The 20,248-nt window shown below is 37.2% G+C and overlaps 1 protein-coding gene across 2 annotated transcripts in view; it reads left to right on the plus strand.

Annotated features, from left to right (window-relative positions):
- LOC145983861 (dual serine/threonine and tyrosine protein kinase-like) overlaps positions 1 to 20,248 on the plus strand; it is a 53,168-nt gene that overhangs the window by 19,090 nt on the left and 13,830 nt on the right. For both annotated transcript variants that reach the window (XM_083116919.1, XM_083116920.1), the window contains 5 exons: positions 9,034 to 9,283; positions 9,927 to 10,105; positions 11,571 to 11,802; positions 16,041 to 16,279; positions 19,365 to 19,577. In XM_083116919.1, coding sequence (XP_082973045.1) covers positions 9,034 to 9,283; positions 9,927 to 10,105; positions 11,571 to 11,802; positions 16,041 to 16,279; positions 19,365 to 19,577 — 1,113 coding nt within the window. The remainder of the gene's footprint in view (positions 1 to 9,033; positions 9,284 to 9,926; positions 10,106 to 11,570; positions 11,803 to 16,040; positions 16,280 to 19,364; positions 19,578 to 20,248) is intronic.

Consider the following 20,248-nt stretch of genomic DNA (forward strand, 5'->3'; position numbering starts at 1 on the left):
TAACAATGACTTGAGGTAACACTATATCAATTTTTCTTTTTAACACGGCATTGCAAAGTTACAAAATAAGTAAGGTCGTAACAGGTTTCCCCCTCTGTAGTTTAAAGGAAAATTTGAGAAACGAAAGTGAAACAAATTTTTCTTTCTCTAAACTCTTTGCCTTTCTTATACATTTTTTTATATATACACCAATTGCGTTTATTATTTCAAATTAAATGATTAGTTCAGTACAACTAATAATCATATTGTTTCCCAAATATTAATGCTTTATCAACATTTATAACACAACACTAGAAATTATATGGTTAGATTTCAATTAAGTACATGTCTTAAATACAATTTTATATTCAAATTTTAAACTGTTAAATCAACATATCATACAATTCTCAAACGATAATATTTGATCACAACTTTTTAAACGGCTTTCTTTTTTTTTTTATTATATAAATTCAACACAACAGTTTTTTAAAGAATTAACAAACAAATACAACATATCAAGGTTACACACATTTAGTTAAACAAGAATTTATTGCTTGATTAATTATTTCCTGTAAAGGTGATGTTCAGTTATAAGCTATTTCAGTAATCACCATTTTTCTTTAATTAGGTTTTCTTCAAAATAAACTGCATCCCGTTCCAACTAAACAATTTCTTCATTTCTCGCTTGGCACCATTCCGACTTAACTTTAGTTTCTTTGCCAAGAGTTGGAGGAAAATCTTCTTGTTCATTTTCACTTCCGGGCTTAGCTCCAGAAACCATCCTTGCCAATCAGGGACATCCTTTTTAGGAACCTTGTCTTCCTTCAGGGGACTGGTAACTAGCGGGGCAGGTTGATCGTCATAAAAATGGTCATTAATTAGTTCAGGGACGTTTACTAACTCCTTGCGCACTAGGGTTATCAAAGCTTCAACAGGAAGGTCATCCACTAGCTCATCACAGGTTAGTTTGTTAAGGTTTTTGTCGTTCCCAACTTCCTTAGAGACTGCCTCAATACTAGAGGAAAATTTGTTTAGTATGTCTCTTAGTTCAGCCCTATGCTGCCTCTGCTCAGCTTCGATCTTCCTAAAGGTATCCTGTAGTCGTTCGTTTTCCTTTCGCCTAGTTTGGATCAATATTGAGGTAAAACTTTTGGTAAGATCCTCTAAATATCCCTCTAATCTTTCATTGTCAGAAGTCCAAGCGTTGGATTGTTGAAACCACTGTTTGTAGGATTTGTCGAACTCCTCCACAATTTGTTGTTCTGCTAAGCTTAACTCTTTGGGTATCTGAATAGCAGAGCTCTGTCGTTCAGCCATGTTAGTTCTCTAACAATCTTGATACGTAATGCTTGACCGTTTATCATAATCTCGCTTTTTAAAGAATTTCGAGCCAGACCTAGACCTTTATGTAATAATTATTTATCTCTCTTTTTCTCAGTAGAACCTTTTAATTCTAGAGTTTCTCACTCTTCCTTATTATTTGACCTCTCTTATAAACGTTTACAATTTAAGCCATTTTTGCTAACGCTATGAGGACTCAGCCTCTTAAAATAACAATTTCTTCCTTTAAATTGTTACAGCAATTTCTCTTCTATCCTCGAAGAGTAAGGGAATCAACCTTTTCCCCTGGTAGCCCTTCCTTGGCTTACCAAGCAATAACGCTTACTCGGCTTATGGAAACATCCTCGGTTCCCTGTGATTAGTTTATAAGGTCTTTCTTTTCATTCAGGTTCTGTACTATTATTAAATTTCTGTTTTTCTAGGTTCCAGTCCTCCTCGGCTCGAGCTCCACTTCTCCAGCAATTCCTTTCTACGTTCGGCTGAACAATTAATTTTTTTAAGGTTGTGGAAATTCTCCTTTCCTAAAACTTCCTTCGTCCAGGGATCCCTTAGCAAAGCCACATTATTCCCTATTTCTATTATTTCGTAGGGACCTAGGAAATATTCGAAAAATTTGGCGATTTCTTTGTTTGGTGCCGAACTCAGTTTACGATTTCTTTTTAACACTAAATCTCCGATGTTCAAAATATATCCGCTTTGCTCGCCTTTCTTTTTCTGAGTTTTGGGTTTATATGAGGCCAGGAACAATCTGGTTTCCCATTTGATCTTTCCTTCGTCTCCTTCGGGCCATTCTAAATGCTTCAATAAATTAGAAGGTACCGGCTTGTTATAAAATAGTTCTGCTGGGGTGTATCCTGTAGCTTCGGATACCGAATAATTAATCAGCCAGCATACTTTATTTACGTATTTGTGCCAAGAATCATGTTGCTTCGAGCAGAAAGTCCTCAGCAACCTTACGATTTCTTGGTTTACCCTTTCTACGGGATTACTTGCAGGATGATAGAAAGTGGTGAACCACGGAATTATCCCATGTTTCTTCAAGAAATTAGCCCACTTATGGGAAGTAAATTGAGTCCCTCTGTCTGATAAAACATATTTGGGTTTAGGATAATGAGCCATATATCCTTGTTCAAGTTTATTTTTTACTTCTTCAGTTTTAGCAGTCCTTAAAGGGTAAGCTATAGCGTATCGACTGCCTACATCCACCATGGTGAGGATAAAGTTAAAAGTCCCGGATCTAGGTAGCTTTCCCACTATGTCAATAGACAATACTTCATGGGGAAGTTTGTTCATAATACTAAATTGTTGTCTACAGATTCCTTTCCTGTCTGGTTTGTTTTGGGAGCATACCAAACATTCCCGCACATATTGCGCAATCTTCTCTTTCATTTTCGGCCAGATGAAATGAAGTCTTAGTCTTTTATACGTTTTGGTGAACCCGAAATGTCCCGCTTCGTCGTGCTCGGCGACCATTACCTTAGGAACTAAACTGTCTGGAACTAGTAATCGGTAAGTTCCTCGTCCCTTCTGATCCTTGTAAAACAACAAGCCTTCATGTAGCAGGTAACCGGAATCAGGTTGCAATAGAACGTCTTCAGAGATGTTACGGCACCATTCATCTTGAAGTTGGGCGTTCCGCCACTCTCGCAGTTCTTCTCCTGCTAAACTGGGTGTTCTCGTCAATCCCACTGAGTAAGTGACTTCATTTTCAGGATCGTTATCCAGGAAATTTTCTGCTTGAGGATATCTACTTAGGACGTCGGCTATCCCATTTTGCTTTCCACTAATATGAAAAATGGAGAAGTTAAATTGCTGAAGTGTTAAGGCCCAACGGGTTAACCTAGCACTCCAGTCACGGCTATTCTCTAGCCATATCAAATTTTTATGGTCAGTATAAACGTAGAACTTGGTGCCATACAAGTAGACTTTGAAATGGTCTATTCCGAAAAGTACTGCTAAACATTCTAATTCTTGCACGGTATAGTTTCGTTCATATCCCTTTAGTTTCCGACTGGCATACTGTACAATGGCGATGTCTTCTAAGTCCGGAGTTTGTTCTACTTTCCCTTGGAACAACACCACTCCTAATCCAGTCAGGGACGCGTCACATAGCAGGCAGAAAGGCTTGGTGAAATCAGGCTGCGCTAGGGCAGGTAATTGGACTAACTCCTTCTTCAGAATTCGAAAACTAGCTTCATTTTCGTTAGTCCATTCCCATTTGACATTTTTTACTAATAATTTCTCCAAGTTTGCTGTCTTTCGAGACAGATCCTTTACGAACCTTCTTCTCCAGTTTAATAACCCTAAGAACTGTTGAAGATCCTTTTTACTTCGAGGTCTAGGAAATTTTAAGATAGCTTCATCTTTTTTAGGGTCGACTCGAACCCAACTTCCAGATATAATATGGCCAAGATACTTAATCTCTGATTTCACCCATTGGCATTTTTTCAGTTTTACTGTAAATCCTTCGGCCTTTAGCTTGGATAAAACCCACTTTATGTGCTGGAAATGATTTTCCAGAGTGTCATCAAAGATCAGCAGGTCATCTATGTAGATGGTTAGGAACTCTTCAGTGTGAGGTTCAAACAAAGATTGCATGGCATGCATAAATAGAGCCACAGCGTTCGATAAACCAAAAGGCATTCTCGTAAAACACCAGGAACGTCCTTTATATGAGAAGGCTGTATATTCTTGATGTCTATCGTCTATAGGGATTTGAAGATATCCGGAAGCTAAGTCTAGGCAACTAAAATACTTTTTTCCTCTGAATTTTTGTAAGGCTTCCTGTAAAACTGGTACCGTGTTTCTTGGAGTTATTATCAACTTGTTCAACTTTCGGAAATCAATACACGGTCTCACCGAACCATCAGGTTTATTGACCATCAGCAGAGGCTTTAGATATGGAGACTGACATTGCCGAATTACACCCCACTCCTTCCATAGTTCCAATTCTTCTTCCAACTTCTCTCTTTTTGCCATCGGAATGGGATACGGACTAGAATATACTGGTTCCTGGGTGTACATTTAGCATTTTTTGCTAGTCCCGGTTTGCAGGAAAAAATCTCCGGGTATTCCAATAATAACTGCATCAATTCTTCTCTCCTTTCAAAGCTGAGTATCTCAGGAGAATAGGCTTTCTGTCTTATTTCTTCTTCATTGGCCATCCAGGCATCAATGATTACTTGACTAATACTGTTTTCAAAGTCCGACGTATTTTTTCCCGTCAAGGTATTTCTTCCTAATAATTCTTCTTCCACCAGCAGTCCTTCTTTCATTAAATACAGTCTTTGGTTTTTTGTATCTAAATTTGCTTGATATTTCTCCAAAAATGGGTAGCCCATCAATAAGTCAGCATCTAAATTCCGACTTACATAGACCAAATCTTCAAATACACATCCCCCAATTTCAAAGTGAATTATTCTACATCCTACTATTCTAGAACTTTCTTTTCCAGTAAAATCTCGTAGTTTCACTCCGGGACATTTCTGAAGTTTAAGTCCGGGTAACCTGTCCCGTAACTTAAGCCAAATTTTATATTTCATTATAGTGCATTCACTCCCTGTATCTATAGTGCACTTAATTTTTAATCCTAAAATTCGGGCGATAATTTCTGGTTTCTTGGACAACAATATTCCCCTATGTTCAGGTTCTTCTATTTTTTCCCATTCCTCATTTTCGATTTCTAATTCTAAATGCAATACTTCTAAAAAATCTTCGGTGAGGAAATTGTCGGTACTCTCATTTTTTCGATGCAGTTTTCCCTTCCGTTGTAAATGAGAGAGCTTCATTTACAACGAGGGTTGGTTTAAATTTTGATTTGGGAGCATTGAACCTTCCCAAGCTGGATTTAACTCAGTCGGGACTTCTTCAGTTTGGCAGGAGATTTCCTTTGTATTATAATTTCTATTGAAGTGGTTGTTGGGGAAACGGGATTGGTTCCATGGTCGTCTATATGGTTGACTTCTATTGCCGTTGCTATAGAAATTCCACCCTTGGTAACCCCTCTGGTTTCTATTATTGTTCCTATCAGGATTCTGAGGTGTTCTGGTCGCTCCTTCACTTTCGTTGTTAAACCTAGACGAGACTATATTAGTCTGCCTAACTCTGGGTTGAAACTGCCTTCTGTCTTCCACCTTGGGGTTATCTCCCCTACTTATCTCCAGTTGTTCGGAAGCTTCATATCGACTAAGATAATTTGCTAGTTGTTCCATGGTTTTAGGATCTCGAGTCAATACTAGTTGTCGAACTTTCACCGGAAGTTGGCTGATTATCAAATGCAAGACTTCACCCTGATTTACTACTTCCACCAGATTGCAGTAGTTTCCATAGACTTCCCAGCAGTATTCTTCTAACGTTAATCCAAGGGACCTCTGAAATTTCTTATTCCTTAACAGCTGCATTTCTCGTTGTTTAGCCTCTAAGGAAGCATACTGCTTTCGAAATGCATAACAGAACTGATCAAAACTCTTCCACTTCCTTTCATTTGCTATAAACCAGGATTTGGCCTTTCCTGTCATTAAGGAAGGTAAAATTTTCAACCTGTAAAATTCTGAAACTTCCATTATATCTAGATAGGTCTTTAAACTTTCGATGTATCGTTCGGCCGAGACTGAATTTATTTCTCCAGAAAACTTCTCTAAAGCTTTTATATCTGCCAGTCTAAAATTCCGACACTTGGATTTCCTAACTCTGTTGTTAGTCTCTTCTTCCGAAAGGTGATTGAAGAATTCTTGTGACTTCTTCACTTTCTTCGAGCGTCGGCTTCTATTCAACTCCGAACCTTCGTCGGACGTAGCACTCGAGGATGAGAGGTTACTTCTTTCAGTATACCTCCTCTTAGATACACTAGCGATAGGAGTGGCCAAATTGGCAGAGTGAATCCTCTGACTTTGGTCTACTGAATTAGCACTCAAAGGTAGACGTTCTAATTTCATGGCCAAAGAATCTATTTCACTAGAAGTTTTGTGAAATTGCCATTGTACTTCCTTTCTTTCGTCTTCCATTTCCTTTCTTCTTTGCAGTTTTTCTTCCATCAAGCTCTTGGTAGTTTCAAGCCTTAAACTTTCAAATAAGCTTGTTAATTGTGTTTCTTTTGTTTTCCTCTGATTTTTTTCTTTATCTATTTCTTCCAATAAGGCTTTCTGGGTTGCTTCCATCTGATCTTTCACTTCTTGACTCATTACTTGTTTAAATTCTTCCATTTCGGCCCTCATTCCCTTTTGGCATTCTTCTACAGTTTTTTGTAACTCATTCTTATTGATCTTACACTCTAATCTTACTTCCTCTATTAATTCTCTCATCTTTTTACTATCTTCTTCTCTTCCTTTTTGTCTCTTCTCTTCATCTTCTTGTCTTTCTTTCTGTCTCTTCTCTTCATCTTTCTGTCTTTTCTCTTCATCTTCTTGTCTTTCTTTCTGTCTCTTTTCTTCATCTTCTTGTCTCCACATTTTCAATAAATCTATCATTTGGTTCGCAGATTCAGATTTGTTTTGACAACCTTGGCATTTAAAACTAGTTCTATCAACATCTTCATTCGTGGCATCCATATTCAAACAACTCAAGTGGAACAAACACTCGCATTCTTGACATTTGACAGTTCCTTCTTCGGACTTGGAGTCATCAGTGCAGCACTTAAAGGTCGCCATGTTTAATTTTCTTTGTTCCCCCCTTAAATACCTTTTAGACATGACTAAATACTAATATTTGAGTTTTCACACTTTTAAAATGTAAGTCCTTTTTCTTGAAGAATATTTTCCAAACTAATGAAGTCTTTAAGTTATTGCTTCTTATAGTAATCTTCTACTCATCGTTGGTCATCTTCTTCAACTGCAGCGGTCAGGATTCTTCAGCTTCTACGGCACTACTGCAACTTCGCTTCTAACGAGGAACTCTTCCGTAATAGTCGTCTGGCTGGATTCTTCAATTGTCGAGCCTCTACGTTGTATGCCCAGTATCCAACGTCGGTGGTTGAAGTTCTAAACTGTCGTGGCCATCACGTTGGGCGCCAAAAAGGATCTGTTACGTTCCTAGCAACTTTCCTCACCCTTTACTCCTATAGTCGGGAGCATGGAGTCTCTAAGGGTCTACACTGAAACCTATCTTCAGGGTAGGTGCAGAACAAATCCAACCAACGTCGTGAAGTTTTAATGAAAAGTTTATTTACTGCTTGAGTATTTACAGCCAGTGGTTAGGTAACTCGTAACTGGAACTTGGAGGTCAATTGTTAATAGATAATTTCGAACTTACTAGAAAGGTCAAACTAGGGTGGCCCAAACCTAGGTTTTACAGAAGAGCGGCATACACCTATTCACTTCTTCCTAGACTTGGAGTTATCACCCGAGATTGCCAATTTAGGTTTTTACAGAAGAGCGGCTTGCACCTATTCACTTCTTCCTAAATTGGAACTTATATCCCATTCGGCTAACCTAGGTTTTACAGAAGAGCGGCATACACCTATTCACTTCTTCCTAGATTAGACCGTTCCTATTTGGCCAGTCTAGGTCTTTAAAGAAGAGCGGCTTGCACCTATTCACTTCTTCCTGAAAGCCATTTCTTGAACCTGGATTATACTGTGCATTATACAAGAGATAAAATTTTTTGTCACTTTTCCCCATTAAGAACCAGGGTGCGCATTATACACACGTAAATATGGTATATTACTTTACCTAAGGTTAAAATTGTATTCTTTTTGAAGAGAACCTAAATAATGTTCCAGTACTGGGAGCCAAAGCCAGAATGGGCTTCTTTGTATTTGTATTTTGTTATTTTTCTACCTCTCTAGCTTAATTGCAATGGGGATGAAAGGTCAATTAACAAAATAAGATAAAGGAACAAACAGTAAAATCTCCAAGCCTTACTCAAAATTTGAACCCCTGACTCTGGCTTCATAGCATTCTACACCAACTGCTATGCCACAGGAGGTGGTTCTTGAAAGTTCACACAGTTGTTGCACATACCTCACAGTACTTTGGCAATATCATGGTTCCTTAATCACCGTTATTTTATTTCAATTAACTAGACATCATTAAGTTGGTCTACAAAGTACTACAAAGACAGAGGTTTCAGGTTCAAACCCTGTATCTTTGTGTTTGTCCCGTCATCATTCATCCTCATCATTGCAAATGGCCCAAGAGATAGACAACAATGCAAAATAACCAAACAAGAAAGAAATCGATGACACAAAATATATGTAATATAAAGGAAGAAATAGGTGCCAAAAAGAAGGTGGGATTAATAACGTCAGATTGAACAAACATGCTGGTGAAATAAAAGTTGTATAAAGCTCAAGAACACATTTTGATTCCCGACTCATCTCTATAGTTACACGTTTGCAGAATACTGTACAGCTATGACTGGCCCTTAATTCATTTTACTATTGAGCATCTTTGTACTTCTAATCTCAGATTGAAAAAGTCCATGCTCAATTGCAACTCCTCTACATTGAGCCTTTTAAAATGAAAAATATATAGAGCAGACATAGAGGAAGGGTAATTTTTTTTTTATCAGAGAAAAAAGTTGTTATTAAACAAACTTTCATGAGTAAATACTTCTGTTTTAACCTTGCAGCTATGTAAATTATCTTTGTAGTGGAGGATCAAGTCATGTGGTTCCTTTTTTCTGCTGTGTACATATTATGTTTGTAACTTCATAAGTACATGAAGTTTTAACTGAATGCATAAGATAAAACAAATATAACTTATATTTCAATTCCAGAATGTTCATGAATTGCGAGAATTGAAGGATGAATTTCCCTCCATCCCAGTCTTCTTTATACACACATCTCATCATGGAGAGGTAATGCCATTACCCGATTTTGCTGAAGAACTCACCGAATCTGAACAACATCAACTTCTTCAAAGTGATATTTGTAGATATGAGACAGATTTGAGTCACTCTGGTTCTAATGTTGATGAAATTTCAGATGAAGATTTCTCGGCTATAGTAAGGCAGCTTTCCAGTATTGGTAAGTACATTATTTGTCTCATGAATAGTATCGTGCCTTCTTTCCTTGTAATCTTTCTTTTATGTTCTTCTAAGGGTCCCGGGTTCGAATCCCGGTCGGGCTTGGTTGTTTGTGAATGTCCATTCATCAATTTCATCATTTCATCACTCATCCCCATCTTCGCAAATTAGCCAAGAGACACAAAACGCGAAGTAAAATAAACTAAATCAAATCAAATCAAATTTTATGTTCTTCTGTCCTATTATTTAGTTCATTTGAAACTTGATATGAGTACAATTACGGTTATGTCAATATGTCTGTTTGTGCATTGTTAATTCGGGATTTTCTCTCTGTGCCTGTGTGTGCATGCACTATTACTCAGAATGACAGAAAAATTGAAGAGTGTTGAATAAGATAAAACAAGAATGTTTAAAAAATTTGAGACTTTCACACTGCACCAATTACATTAATTGCCTATCATGTTGACAACTCTAGATTTTGGGGAAATAACATTATGGAAGGGCACCAAGTGCAAGAAGCCAACTTTTAGGCTGAGAAAAGACACAAGCACACGATGCTGCTAAAGGATATTTGAAATAACTTGTTAATTTATTAAGGAACTTTGTGATATAATTGTTACTGAATACAAAAATATATATTGCAGGTTATATATCAGTGGAAGACACCAATGTGAGAGCTCCTTTGAATAATGAATTCAGCCTAGTTTCAACATCTGCTGGGAGTTCATTTATTGGTGGCTTAAACTGTTTGGATAATCTGTTAATTTTAATTAGAAGTTGCCTGCAGTTGCATCTTGTAAATGCTGCTTCAGTGCTGAATGAGGTAAGTGAAACAAATGCAATTGAGATACTTTCTTGAAATGTATGCTGTTATTGTTGTACTAACAATACTTCTGGATGTATTTGTTTCATTCTTTGATGTGTGTAATGATAATACAGAAAATGTCAAAGTAGAAACACAAAACGTTAGGTCATCACGATTCAGTGTTAAAATATTAATAATACTGATTTCTGTATAATCCCACTCTTCCTTATCCAAACATTTGTTTTTGCATCCCCACTGAACCTTTTAACCCAATTGTGTTTCTTTTTTCCTTTCTTTTTTGAACATTTCATTTGACAGGAGTTACAATGGCATTTAAAAATAACTTATCAAATGATAGGTTTGCCATTGCATTTGTAAGACCTATTGCAAAACAATGCAGTACATTTACTCTAATAAACTTAATGTTCATTTTTCCATGCAGTTTTTACCGGTTTCAGATTTAAGTCCTGATTTTGACATGTTCGTTGTTTCATCCTCATCATTGCAATTAGCCAAAAATGATGCAAAATAAGATAAATAGAAAAAAATAATTTGCATCTTTCTAGTTGATGAAGTCAAAACTTGATTCTTTGTCGGTTAGAATATTTAATATGTGGAGAATAGCCACTCCACATCCATTGAAACTAAAGACAAACTTGAGTAAAATCCTGCCTTCCAATGGCATTCCATCACCACTTACAACTGATATTATGCAGGGATGTTTGACCAGCCAAACTGTTCTTGGCTTCTGTGAATTCATGCCACTGTTGCGAGGCTAATAGTTTTCCTTTGTGTATTTACTTTACCACTTGACAAATTAGATTAAAGGAATGAACACAAACTGCAAGGGAGTTAACAAGAATCCTTTTGGTTCCCTTGCTGCAGTTGAACTGTCTTGTCAATATTATGATAATTTCTTCAAAGTTTTAAGGGCAGATAGAGGGAAGAAATAGGTGCAAAATTCCCATTTAAGTGTGTAGGGAGTAAAATGGCTCTGAAATAGTTGGGATTGTTACATATAATATATGAGACATCATTGATTTCTTGTCAGATAAATACCTAAAATCCGGACCTTACATATAACTAATGGTGGCCGCGGTGGCTCAGTCGGTAACGTGTCTGACTACCATGCTAAAGGTCCCGGGTTCGATCCCCGGCCGGTTCAAATCCAGGAACTTTTCTAACGATGGAAGCAGCCCCGGCGCCCACCCAGCGTCGAATAACATGGGTACCTGGGGGAAACCCTGGTTGGTAAAGGCAGTCAGGGGCGTGATGCTGATCACATCACCCCCACTCACGACCGGATCAAGAAAGTGTGGGGCATTACCCCCACACCCCCTATATGCCTTCATGGCATGGTGCTTAGCACAGGGGAACACTTTACCTTTTTTTACGTATAACTAATATTTTACAATTATCAGTTTAATGAGTACTTAGTTATTTTTATACAAATTACTTACACTCAAAAATATCATTTCTTAAGATTCATTCACAGTGCCTAAGAAGATTCATTCTTTCTGCATTTGATATGGCAAGGGAAATTCAGGTTACTCCTTGCAGGATACAGTATGCTCAAAGAAAGGAAAGTGAGTTGTATGCAAGCCTGATGAGTATTGCCAATGAGAAACAAGAAGATATATATAATTTAATTACTGCTACATTAAAGGACATGAAAAGTGGTCTCATAGATAAAGCGGCTGAATATGAATTCCAGGGTAAGGTTGAATTCCCTTTTTTCTTGTTCTTGACTTTCTAAATTCAAATTGTAAATTGTATTTTTTTTGTGTGTGTGTGTTTTGTATATTATTGTAAAATTAGTAATGAACATTTATTTAGTTTATTTCCTTAATCCTTAACCTTCACGAGATCAGACAGTTTTATGCATGTAAGCCTCTTGTGATGGTGCATGCATTTTTCAATTGTGCAGTGATGTACAAAGAAAATCACAGCACAACTATTTTGCAGATAGCTAAGGTTGGTTATGTTTGTTTCTGGAATGAAGCAAGATTTAAGTTTGAGTTTTAATTCCACTTTGTGCAAAGAATTGGGATTGGTCCTACAGTTTAAAGTGAGATCCAAACCATTATATTGGTAAACACACATTTTATTGCCAATGGAATTACAGTCATTTTAGGGTATCTTTGCCATTGTAATTTGTAATTTCAAATATGATATCAGATTTTCTACATTGGCTCTAGTTTTTGGGAGTAATGGCTGTCCTTGAAGAAACATAAAAAAAACATGAAATCTTATTGTTAATCACTCTTAATGATGAGAGAAACGTTGTTTCTGAGATTTTCTTGTGTATAGGTTGTCAGAACAATAATCACGTTGAAAATCCCAGCAATAATCTGCCACACTATCGATGATTGGGTACCAAAATGGGTAGGGGAGAGGGGGCAGGTGCAAGGACAGTTTAGTCTCCCTTAGTAAACATGGCTTATCATTAAGAGACCATAGTGTGGAGGCAAAAAGTGGGTGGGAAATGTCCTCCACACCCCTTCCAATCACTACCATTGATCTGCTATCTCATATCTTTCCCACCTGCTTTGAAATATTTCCTCCATCGTCTCTTTTATATCTTGGTGGGACCTCTCCCCTTGTTTTCCATTAAAATCACAAAGATTATCTGGAAAACTGTGTGGTGTTTGCTTATAACTCGTATAATTTTAAAAGCTCCACCACATTCTCCTCGTTATTCTAACAAGGAGTTTTGTGTCATTGTGTTCCTGACGCTCGGCTCTGGACGTCGAGCAGAGTAAATTTGGCAACGTTGTTTCCCCTAGCAGAGAACTTTGTAACTAAAGGGGGAAAGCTTTGGCTACGGGCGAAGTTTTCTCCCAAGAGAACAGTCGTTGCAGCTGAGGCATTGGTATAGTAAGGAGCTTCCTTCTCCTTCCTTGACCACGGGCGAGGGTGATCGGATCCACATCGACATACGAATTTGACTGTGGCATTGGACTGATGTCTGGACATGGAATAACGGGGTATAATAATTTAATTTATTTCAGTTTATGTTAAAGTTAATTGACCGGTCATTTTTTGTTCAGTAATGATTTTCAGGAATAGTCTTTTTTGAATTATCTATTTAGTGTTTTGGAAACTTAGTGCATTTATTCCATGCCAAACGTAGTACAATTAAAAATTCGACATCTTGATTGTTGAGAATTTCGTCGATATAGGATTCCGATCACCTAAACCATAAACATGATTTTGTATTTATTTAACGGGTGTTCATTGTTAAATTTTTAACGACATGTAGGATAAAAGGGAATTATTTATTTCTCCACGTGGGTTTTATTATATTGTACAGACAATTATATATATATAGGGAGAGATTTTTTGTTAAATTGTTGGGGAGATGTTTCTAATTGTCCGGGTGACAATTTGTTACAATAAATGGACACTAAAAATGAATTTTGACGTATCCAATGGTTCTTATTTTTACGTTCACTAGCTTTCCACCTTGTTTTGATATATATATGTTGAGAGCGTTTCCGTTTTCGTGGCTAGACGACCACAGAAACCAATATTAAATCTCGACGATTAGATAATCTGGGAAGTATATGGTATGGTGGGGATTGGTGCTCGTGATCCACGTTAATTTCGGAGTCAGCGCAAGGGGGCCAATTATATCTGTGGTCATCGTTTTGGAATGAATGGTGATTTTACCACAGTGGCAATAAATGGTGGAACAGAGCAAAAAAGAGGAAAGGGTTGTGGGTATTTGAATATTCGTACAGATCTAGTTGTTTTTTTTGACAACCAACCTTTTTTGTGGCTCTATTTTTTTTGGCCAGTGCTGATGTGAAGTGGTCGTGGACTTACTGTTATAACAAAACCTATTTCATATTTTTGTTTAGCTTCCAAAATTTATACCACTATACTCAAAGGACGCGACCACGTCACAACTGTCAAAGTTGATTTGGAGGAAATTTTATCTTTATGCTCATATTAATTACAAAATATTTGTTGTTACAATAAAGTTTGTGAGCAAGTTTTGCACCAGTTCTTCATAGTTTTCATGTTTGTAATTGCCGAAGAAGTTCTTGACAACTCAGATTAACTGAATCATGTAGAAGCTTCAATATCATTTTTAAAATTTCAGGGATTTGTATCATTAATGAATTTTCAAGTTTGAGGCCCATCAAAGATCCCGGTTTTTAGTTTCTCAGTACTGTCCACAAAAGGATCTATGGATGTAATGAAACACTCACCACCTTTATCCAAGACTTAACAAACTTATGCAAGATATGCTTCCATTACAAAGTCAGTGACGGTTTCCTTTGTTTCTGCACAGAATATTCACGACAAATGCTGCACAATCCTTCAGAATCATTTACGCGACCTGCTCGTGAAGAATGCATCTTTCATTCCCCTCAACAATAGGAAAAAAACTCAAAAATAAATCAAATAAAAAGAACTAACTTTTAATAAATATATTCTGTGCAATGGATAGACTAGAGAAATATTTTTCTATTCTAAAATAAAAGCAATGCCCTATTTCATGTCAACACAGCTCTTATTGAGATTAACTTAAAATTGGAATTCAGGTACTCACATTTTCCGTGAAGCTGTTTTACGTTATTTTCTATTAATTAATTTCGCCGAAAATGTGAGTACCTGAATTATCTATTACCGTGTCTCATTCCCATAGTATGAATTAAAATCTGAGGATATCAAATATCTCAAAAACTAGAGCCAACTTGGCAAGACTGTTGTTCATTTTAGATTCAGCACAACCAAAATACCATAAATTCATTCAAAAATCTTTGGCAACTAAATTTTTTTATAGACCTGTGTTATGTGCCTCCACTGGTATCGAACCCAGATCCCCTTGACAAGATTTGAAATCTTCCCAACACAGTTAGAAGAAGACAATACATTTTACAAAAAAATCCTTCTGTGGCAAGTCCGTATAGCCGTAATAATACACCTACATAAATAGAAAATGTCTAAATTTTAATATTGTTAAGAGCTTACAATCATGTAAAAATAAATGAAAATTGTATTATGTCCAGTGCAAGAAAGTGTGTGTGTGTGTTTAGAAGAGGGAGGGGAGGGGGTGGCTGGACATGCAGGGCCTCCCCATCCAAAATAAAGCTTAACTTTCCATGATGTGTTCGGAACATACCTGCACATTGAAATAGACCATGCTTTAAGAACTCTTGACAGATTTTTTGAAAAATACTACATTTTGACAAACAAACAAAACAATAGTTTTTTTCTTTATAATTCAACTACATTATATCTTATTGTATGTGTAAATGAAATAGAAAACAGGAACAGAATATCTACATTTGCTTTGGAGGAATGAAGTGAACACTACAGCCCTTATGTTGTGGTCACCAAGCTTTCTTCTTTCTTCTTCTTTGATGTTAAAAGAAGATCAAGTGTCTGTCAAGGTAACAACATGATTTTTTCAGCAACTTTGGGCTTGAAAATACTCTTGTCATTGATATTATGTACAATAGGTTTGATTGTAACAATTTTAAGTCAAAAGAAAAATCTTCCACTTAATCAGATATTCTTAAAATTTTTATCACAGAATTCTCTTAAAACGGGAAAATGTGAATTATTGAATATTTATTCTTGGAGTTTATAAATTTTTCATGAAGATTGAATGTATGTTGTGAAAAATGTAAAATCTGGGAACATAAATGTGTTATTCCACTGTGTGTGGATGAGAAGGAAAACATTGGTTGTCGTCCACCAGTTTTTTTTTGTCCTTCACACATGAACAGAAGAGCAAAATAAAATGTACCCTTGTTTCTATAAATTTACATTTCTCTGTGAGGATGTTTCTAGAAGCGTGAAATTTATATAATATTTAAATTAAATATGTACGGGTGAACACAGGCTAGTACATGAAATACTCATTTACTTGACATTTGTAGCAGCAGTGTAATTTTTATTTTATTGTTGCTTTTTTTTCTTCTTCTTTCTTTTTCAGGTGTGACCTTGTCAAATTCAGGAAAGGGTGAGTCAGTTCAAACTGTCCGCTTAGCAACTGCAGAAATAGAACATCTCATGCTCTCAAGTCTAAGCAACTCTATTGCAAACCAGTTAGTTAAGCATGTGGACTGCCTGCGAGAGACCTTTGTGGGGACACTTCAGCGTTGCTTAGGAAGTTTAGAGAAGGACTGCAGTGACAATGAAGGTTGGCTTCTGGCTAGTAATGCTCTCAATCAGGTAAATAAGAAATTGTTTTGTCGACTTGGGATAGGACAACTTGGTAGTAATGAAAGCTGCAAAATTATTTTTTTGAAAATGTTAGAATATTGACCAGATTTGTAATCTAAAGGAGCTAGAAGCAAATTATCCAACTGAAAAGAAAATAAGTAATGACTGAATGCCACCTTACTTCAGAATAGCACCATACCATGAAGGCACATTTAGGGGATGTTGGGGCAGGGCACCACACATTCTTGATCTTGGCCATTTTGGAGGTGATGTGATCAGCACCATGCTCCAGCCACCTTGACCCCTCAGGGTTGTCCCCAGGTACCCATTGATTTGAGTCTGGGTGAGCCCCAGAGCTGCTTTATGCAGAGACAAGGCCCAAAAAATTCCAACCTTAGACCACCCATCCCAGAAATCAAACCTTTGTCAATGTGTATGGCAGGTCAAGTTCTTTAATCGATAAATACACCACCTTGAGAAATACGAGATAAGATCGCAGGAATGTTCCAAAATACAGATGCGTGGTGCCTGTAAGTCTTGCCAATCTGTCCAGCTCTGACCTAGAGTTCAGCAGGTTCCTGTGAGTAAGCAACTCTTGGCCTTGTAGCCGACACCTTCCGGTAACCTCTTTCATTCAAAATGTTTTCTTTGTTCCCTGTAACACTTCATAAAAAAGCAAAACTTTTAAAGATAATCAAAGCCACATAGGCCAACTAAAGATCGTCAACCCGCTTAAAGCGTTGTCAGTCAGGTTTCAGCAAAAGTGTACTTCAATCTTACGTGCATCATAACTCCCGTTTTCCACTCCATACGTTTTCCTAACTGTGCAGATTTCATAATATTTGCCAAAAAAGTGTTCTGTTGGCTGAGTGACTTCTCCCTCTTTTCCTGTCAGCAAACATATAGGGGGGAGGGGTCAATGCTGATTATTTCAGCCACGATTTTCTTGCTCGTGTTTCCACATGGGCTGATTACAGGTGAGGGTGGAAGTGGACCCCCTCTTCCTTTCCTTTGACATCTAAAATGGGGCAACCAGTTCTGAATACATTCTTGAAAACTAACGAAAACCATAGGACAAGTGAGAAGAAAAAGTAAGGGCCTCCACAATGGTGTAGTGGTAACATCGTCACCTTGTAATCAAGGGGTCCCTGGTTTGATACCCAGTGGAGGCACATCGCACAGTGGTTCGGATCCCACTTTAAACTGTAGGTCCAGTCCCGATTAGCCTTCCTGTGCATAAAGTGGACTTAAAACAACAAATCAATCAAAGAAGAAAAGTACCCCCCCCCCCCCTTCACAGCTCATTCTCTGCCACTGGTGTGCAGGCAATGTGATAATTGCAGAATTCAGGTCCTATTTTTTTTTAATGCTGCTGTCTGCATAGGAAATAATGCCTGCATTATTTCTGTTGCATGGTAAAACGTAATGCAAGGTCATTACTTTTCCATGTGGGGCCGACCTCTGTGGCAGAGTGGTTAGTACAACAAGGCTACAACCCAGTGGTCCTGGGTTCGAATCCCGGCCTGTGCATGGGTGTTCCTTGTGAGTCTCTCTTCATAAATTTGATCATATCACTCATCCTCATCGATGCGATTAGCCAAACATGGAGAAAAGCAATGTTTAATAACAAAAATCAAGTTTTCTGTCAGCAGTAAGAACAACCTTGTGCAGCAATCCATTTTTTGATTAATACACTTCTGGCTGCCTTGTGCTTTGGCATTTTTAAACATATGAACACGATATCTCTACAAATAACTACCTAGTTCCTTTTACACACACAACAAAGCAAATGAGTACTGGTTGACTCCTAGTGTCTTACAGGTGGAAGAAAGAAGGGGTGGGTTGGAGTAGGTTTGTTCAAGTATGAATCACTAACAGGTTGTCCAGTTTGCTTACACTGATTCAAGGACATTTAGTATTTCCAAAGATCTGACATCACTTGAAACCCTCAAATGTGGCGAATACCAGATTTCAGTCAGTTCAATGTAAACAATGGCTTACCTTTTTCAATGTAGGGAAATCTAAGGATACATAAAAAAGCTCAAGTTATTAAATATGGCACTATAAAAATGTGTTTTCGGACTGAAAACACCATGAAACAAACTTTAAACATTAAAGCCTATGTTTTTCTACAAAGGAATAAAAAAGTAAAATAGGCAAAAATCCACACCCTAGTAATGACTGTACAGTTGGTAATGCTACACTTTCACCACTCGATTACCCTCCTCCTCCTTTTCTGCTATTGGCAGCTCTGCTCCACAGTTAACTGGGACAGGGTGTAGTCATGCATCCTACTGATTGGACAATCATGGCTCCTGTTTGTAATGTATAAAGTATTTGTAATCTTTGTCTTTTCTTAAGCTTTAGCTGACTGCCGTTTCTGATGGAAGGTTTTCAAGCACATGTTCTGCAAACGTGCACTGCTGCACAAAAGAAGTCATAGAAGGAGAACTAATTATGGTAGAGAGAGAATTTTTTTTCCAGAATGTCAGTACTGTCTGTGGTTGTGAAACAAACATTTTATCTCCTGGTAATGAAATAAAAAAAATTGAAATTTTACAAAGAAAATTGTATTTGGAAGGTTGCTACGCTCACCACAATAAACCAAAGTGAATTAAAAATCTCGTATGTAGCACTGTGATGTTCTTACAATTGTGCGAAGTCACATGGAAAACCCTTCAATACTTTTGGGGGAAAATATATTAAAATGAATAATGTATGTATGAAATGGCATTATGTTTTAATTTTCTGAGAAAATTCAGTTCTTGCATTGACCATATGAATAATAATTGCTTATGATTTGCATGAGATTATCATGAAAGACCTGCTTTTAATATCATGTTGCTTCCCATCCCAATATTTTGAAAAGAAGTTCCCCATTTTTTTTTTCAGCACTTACCCTTGCATGATAAGGTGGTGGTATGGATTACTTGGTAATTAGAAAAAGACAGTCTCTGTCTGAGGTGCATTGTCCTTGAAAATTACAGGTGTTCAGACGGCAGTTGTCCCAGCGAGCCACTACAGGTTAAATGTGTTTTTTTACTATATTTCATTTTGTATTTTAATTCAAATATCTTTTTGCATTTTTTTCAAGATTCTCAATGCTGCTTATAATGTAGAACTAACAACTTCAACATCATCATCAGTACTACACTCTCTTCTTGAAAGACTGAGGCAAATATTCAAGACAATCCACTTACCATGGTCATCTGCACCTAACCTGGATAGTGAATGGAGGCGTCATGTAGCTACTGAAATGATCAATTCACTAAGTGAAGGCCGTCTTGCTCGCAGTATTTGTTCACAGGTGTGTGTTGAAAGTAAGTTTTGGAACTGTTGTAGTCACGCACATATGCACTGGTAATTTTCTCCTTTTCTAGCAATTAAAAATGTTCAAATAGTTAGTGGAAAATTAGGACTTAGATACTACAGGGTGATTCAAAAAGAATATATGTATTTTAAAGAGAGATATTTTAGAAACCGTAAATAGTAAATGTGTGAAACTTTGTACATAGACTCACAAACACTACAAGTTTTATCTACAGATGTTCAATATGTCCTCCACCAGCGGCACAAACAATATCGCAGCGGTAATCAAATTCGTCCCAAACTCAGGCAAGCATGTCTTTCGTGACTGAAGCATCTGCAGCGCTGATTCGATTTTTCAGCTCGTCCAGGTCATTTGCTAGTGGTGGTACGTAAATGGTTTCCTTAATGTACCCCCAGAGGAAGAAGTCGCACAGAGATATGTCCGGTGACCTTGGAGGCCAGCTAAAAAGTGCCAAGTCGTTAACTACCTGATGACCAATCCAACGACTTGGAAGAGTTTCATCAAGAAAAGTGCGCATTTTAGGATGCCAGTGAGGGGGAAAATTATGTTGTCAAAACCTTCATGCAGCCTTGGAAACAACCAATTTTGTAACATAGCAAGATAGTTCTCACCATTAATTGTTTGTTCATTGAAGAAGTATGGACCTT

Source organism: Lepisma saccharinum, chromosome 2 (assembly GCF_977018435.1).
Source record: "Lepisma saccharinum chromosome 2, izLepSacc3.1, whole genome shotgun sequence".
NCBI lineage: Eukaryota > Metazoa > Arthropoda > Insecta > Zygentoma > Lepismatidae > Lepisma > Lepisma saccharinum.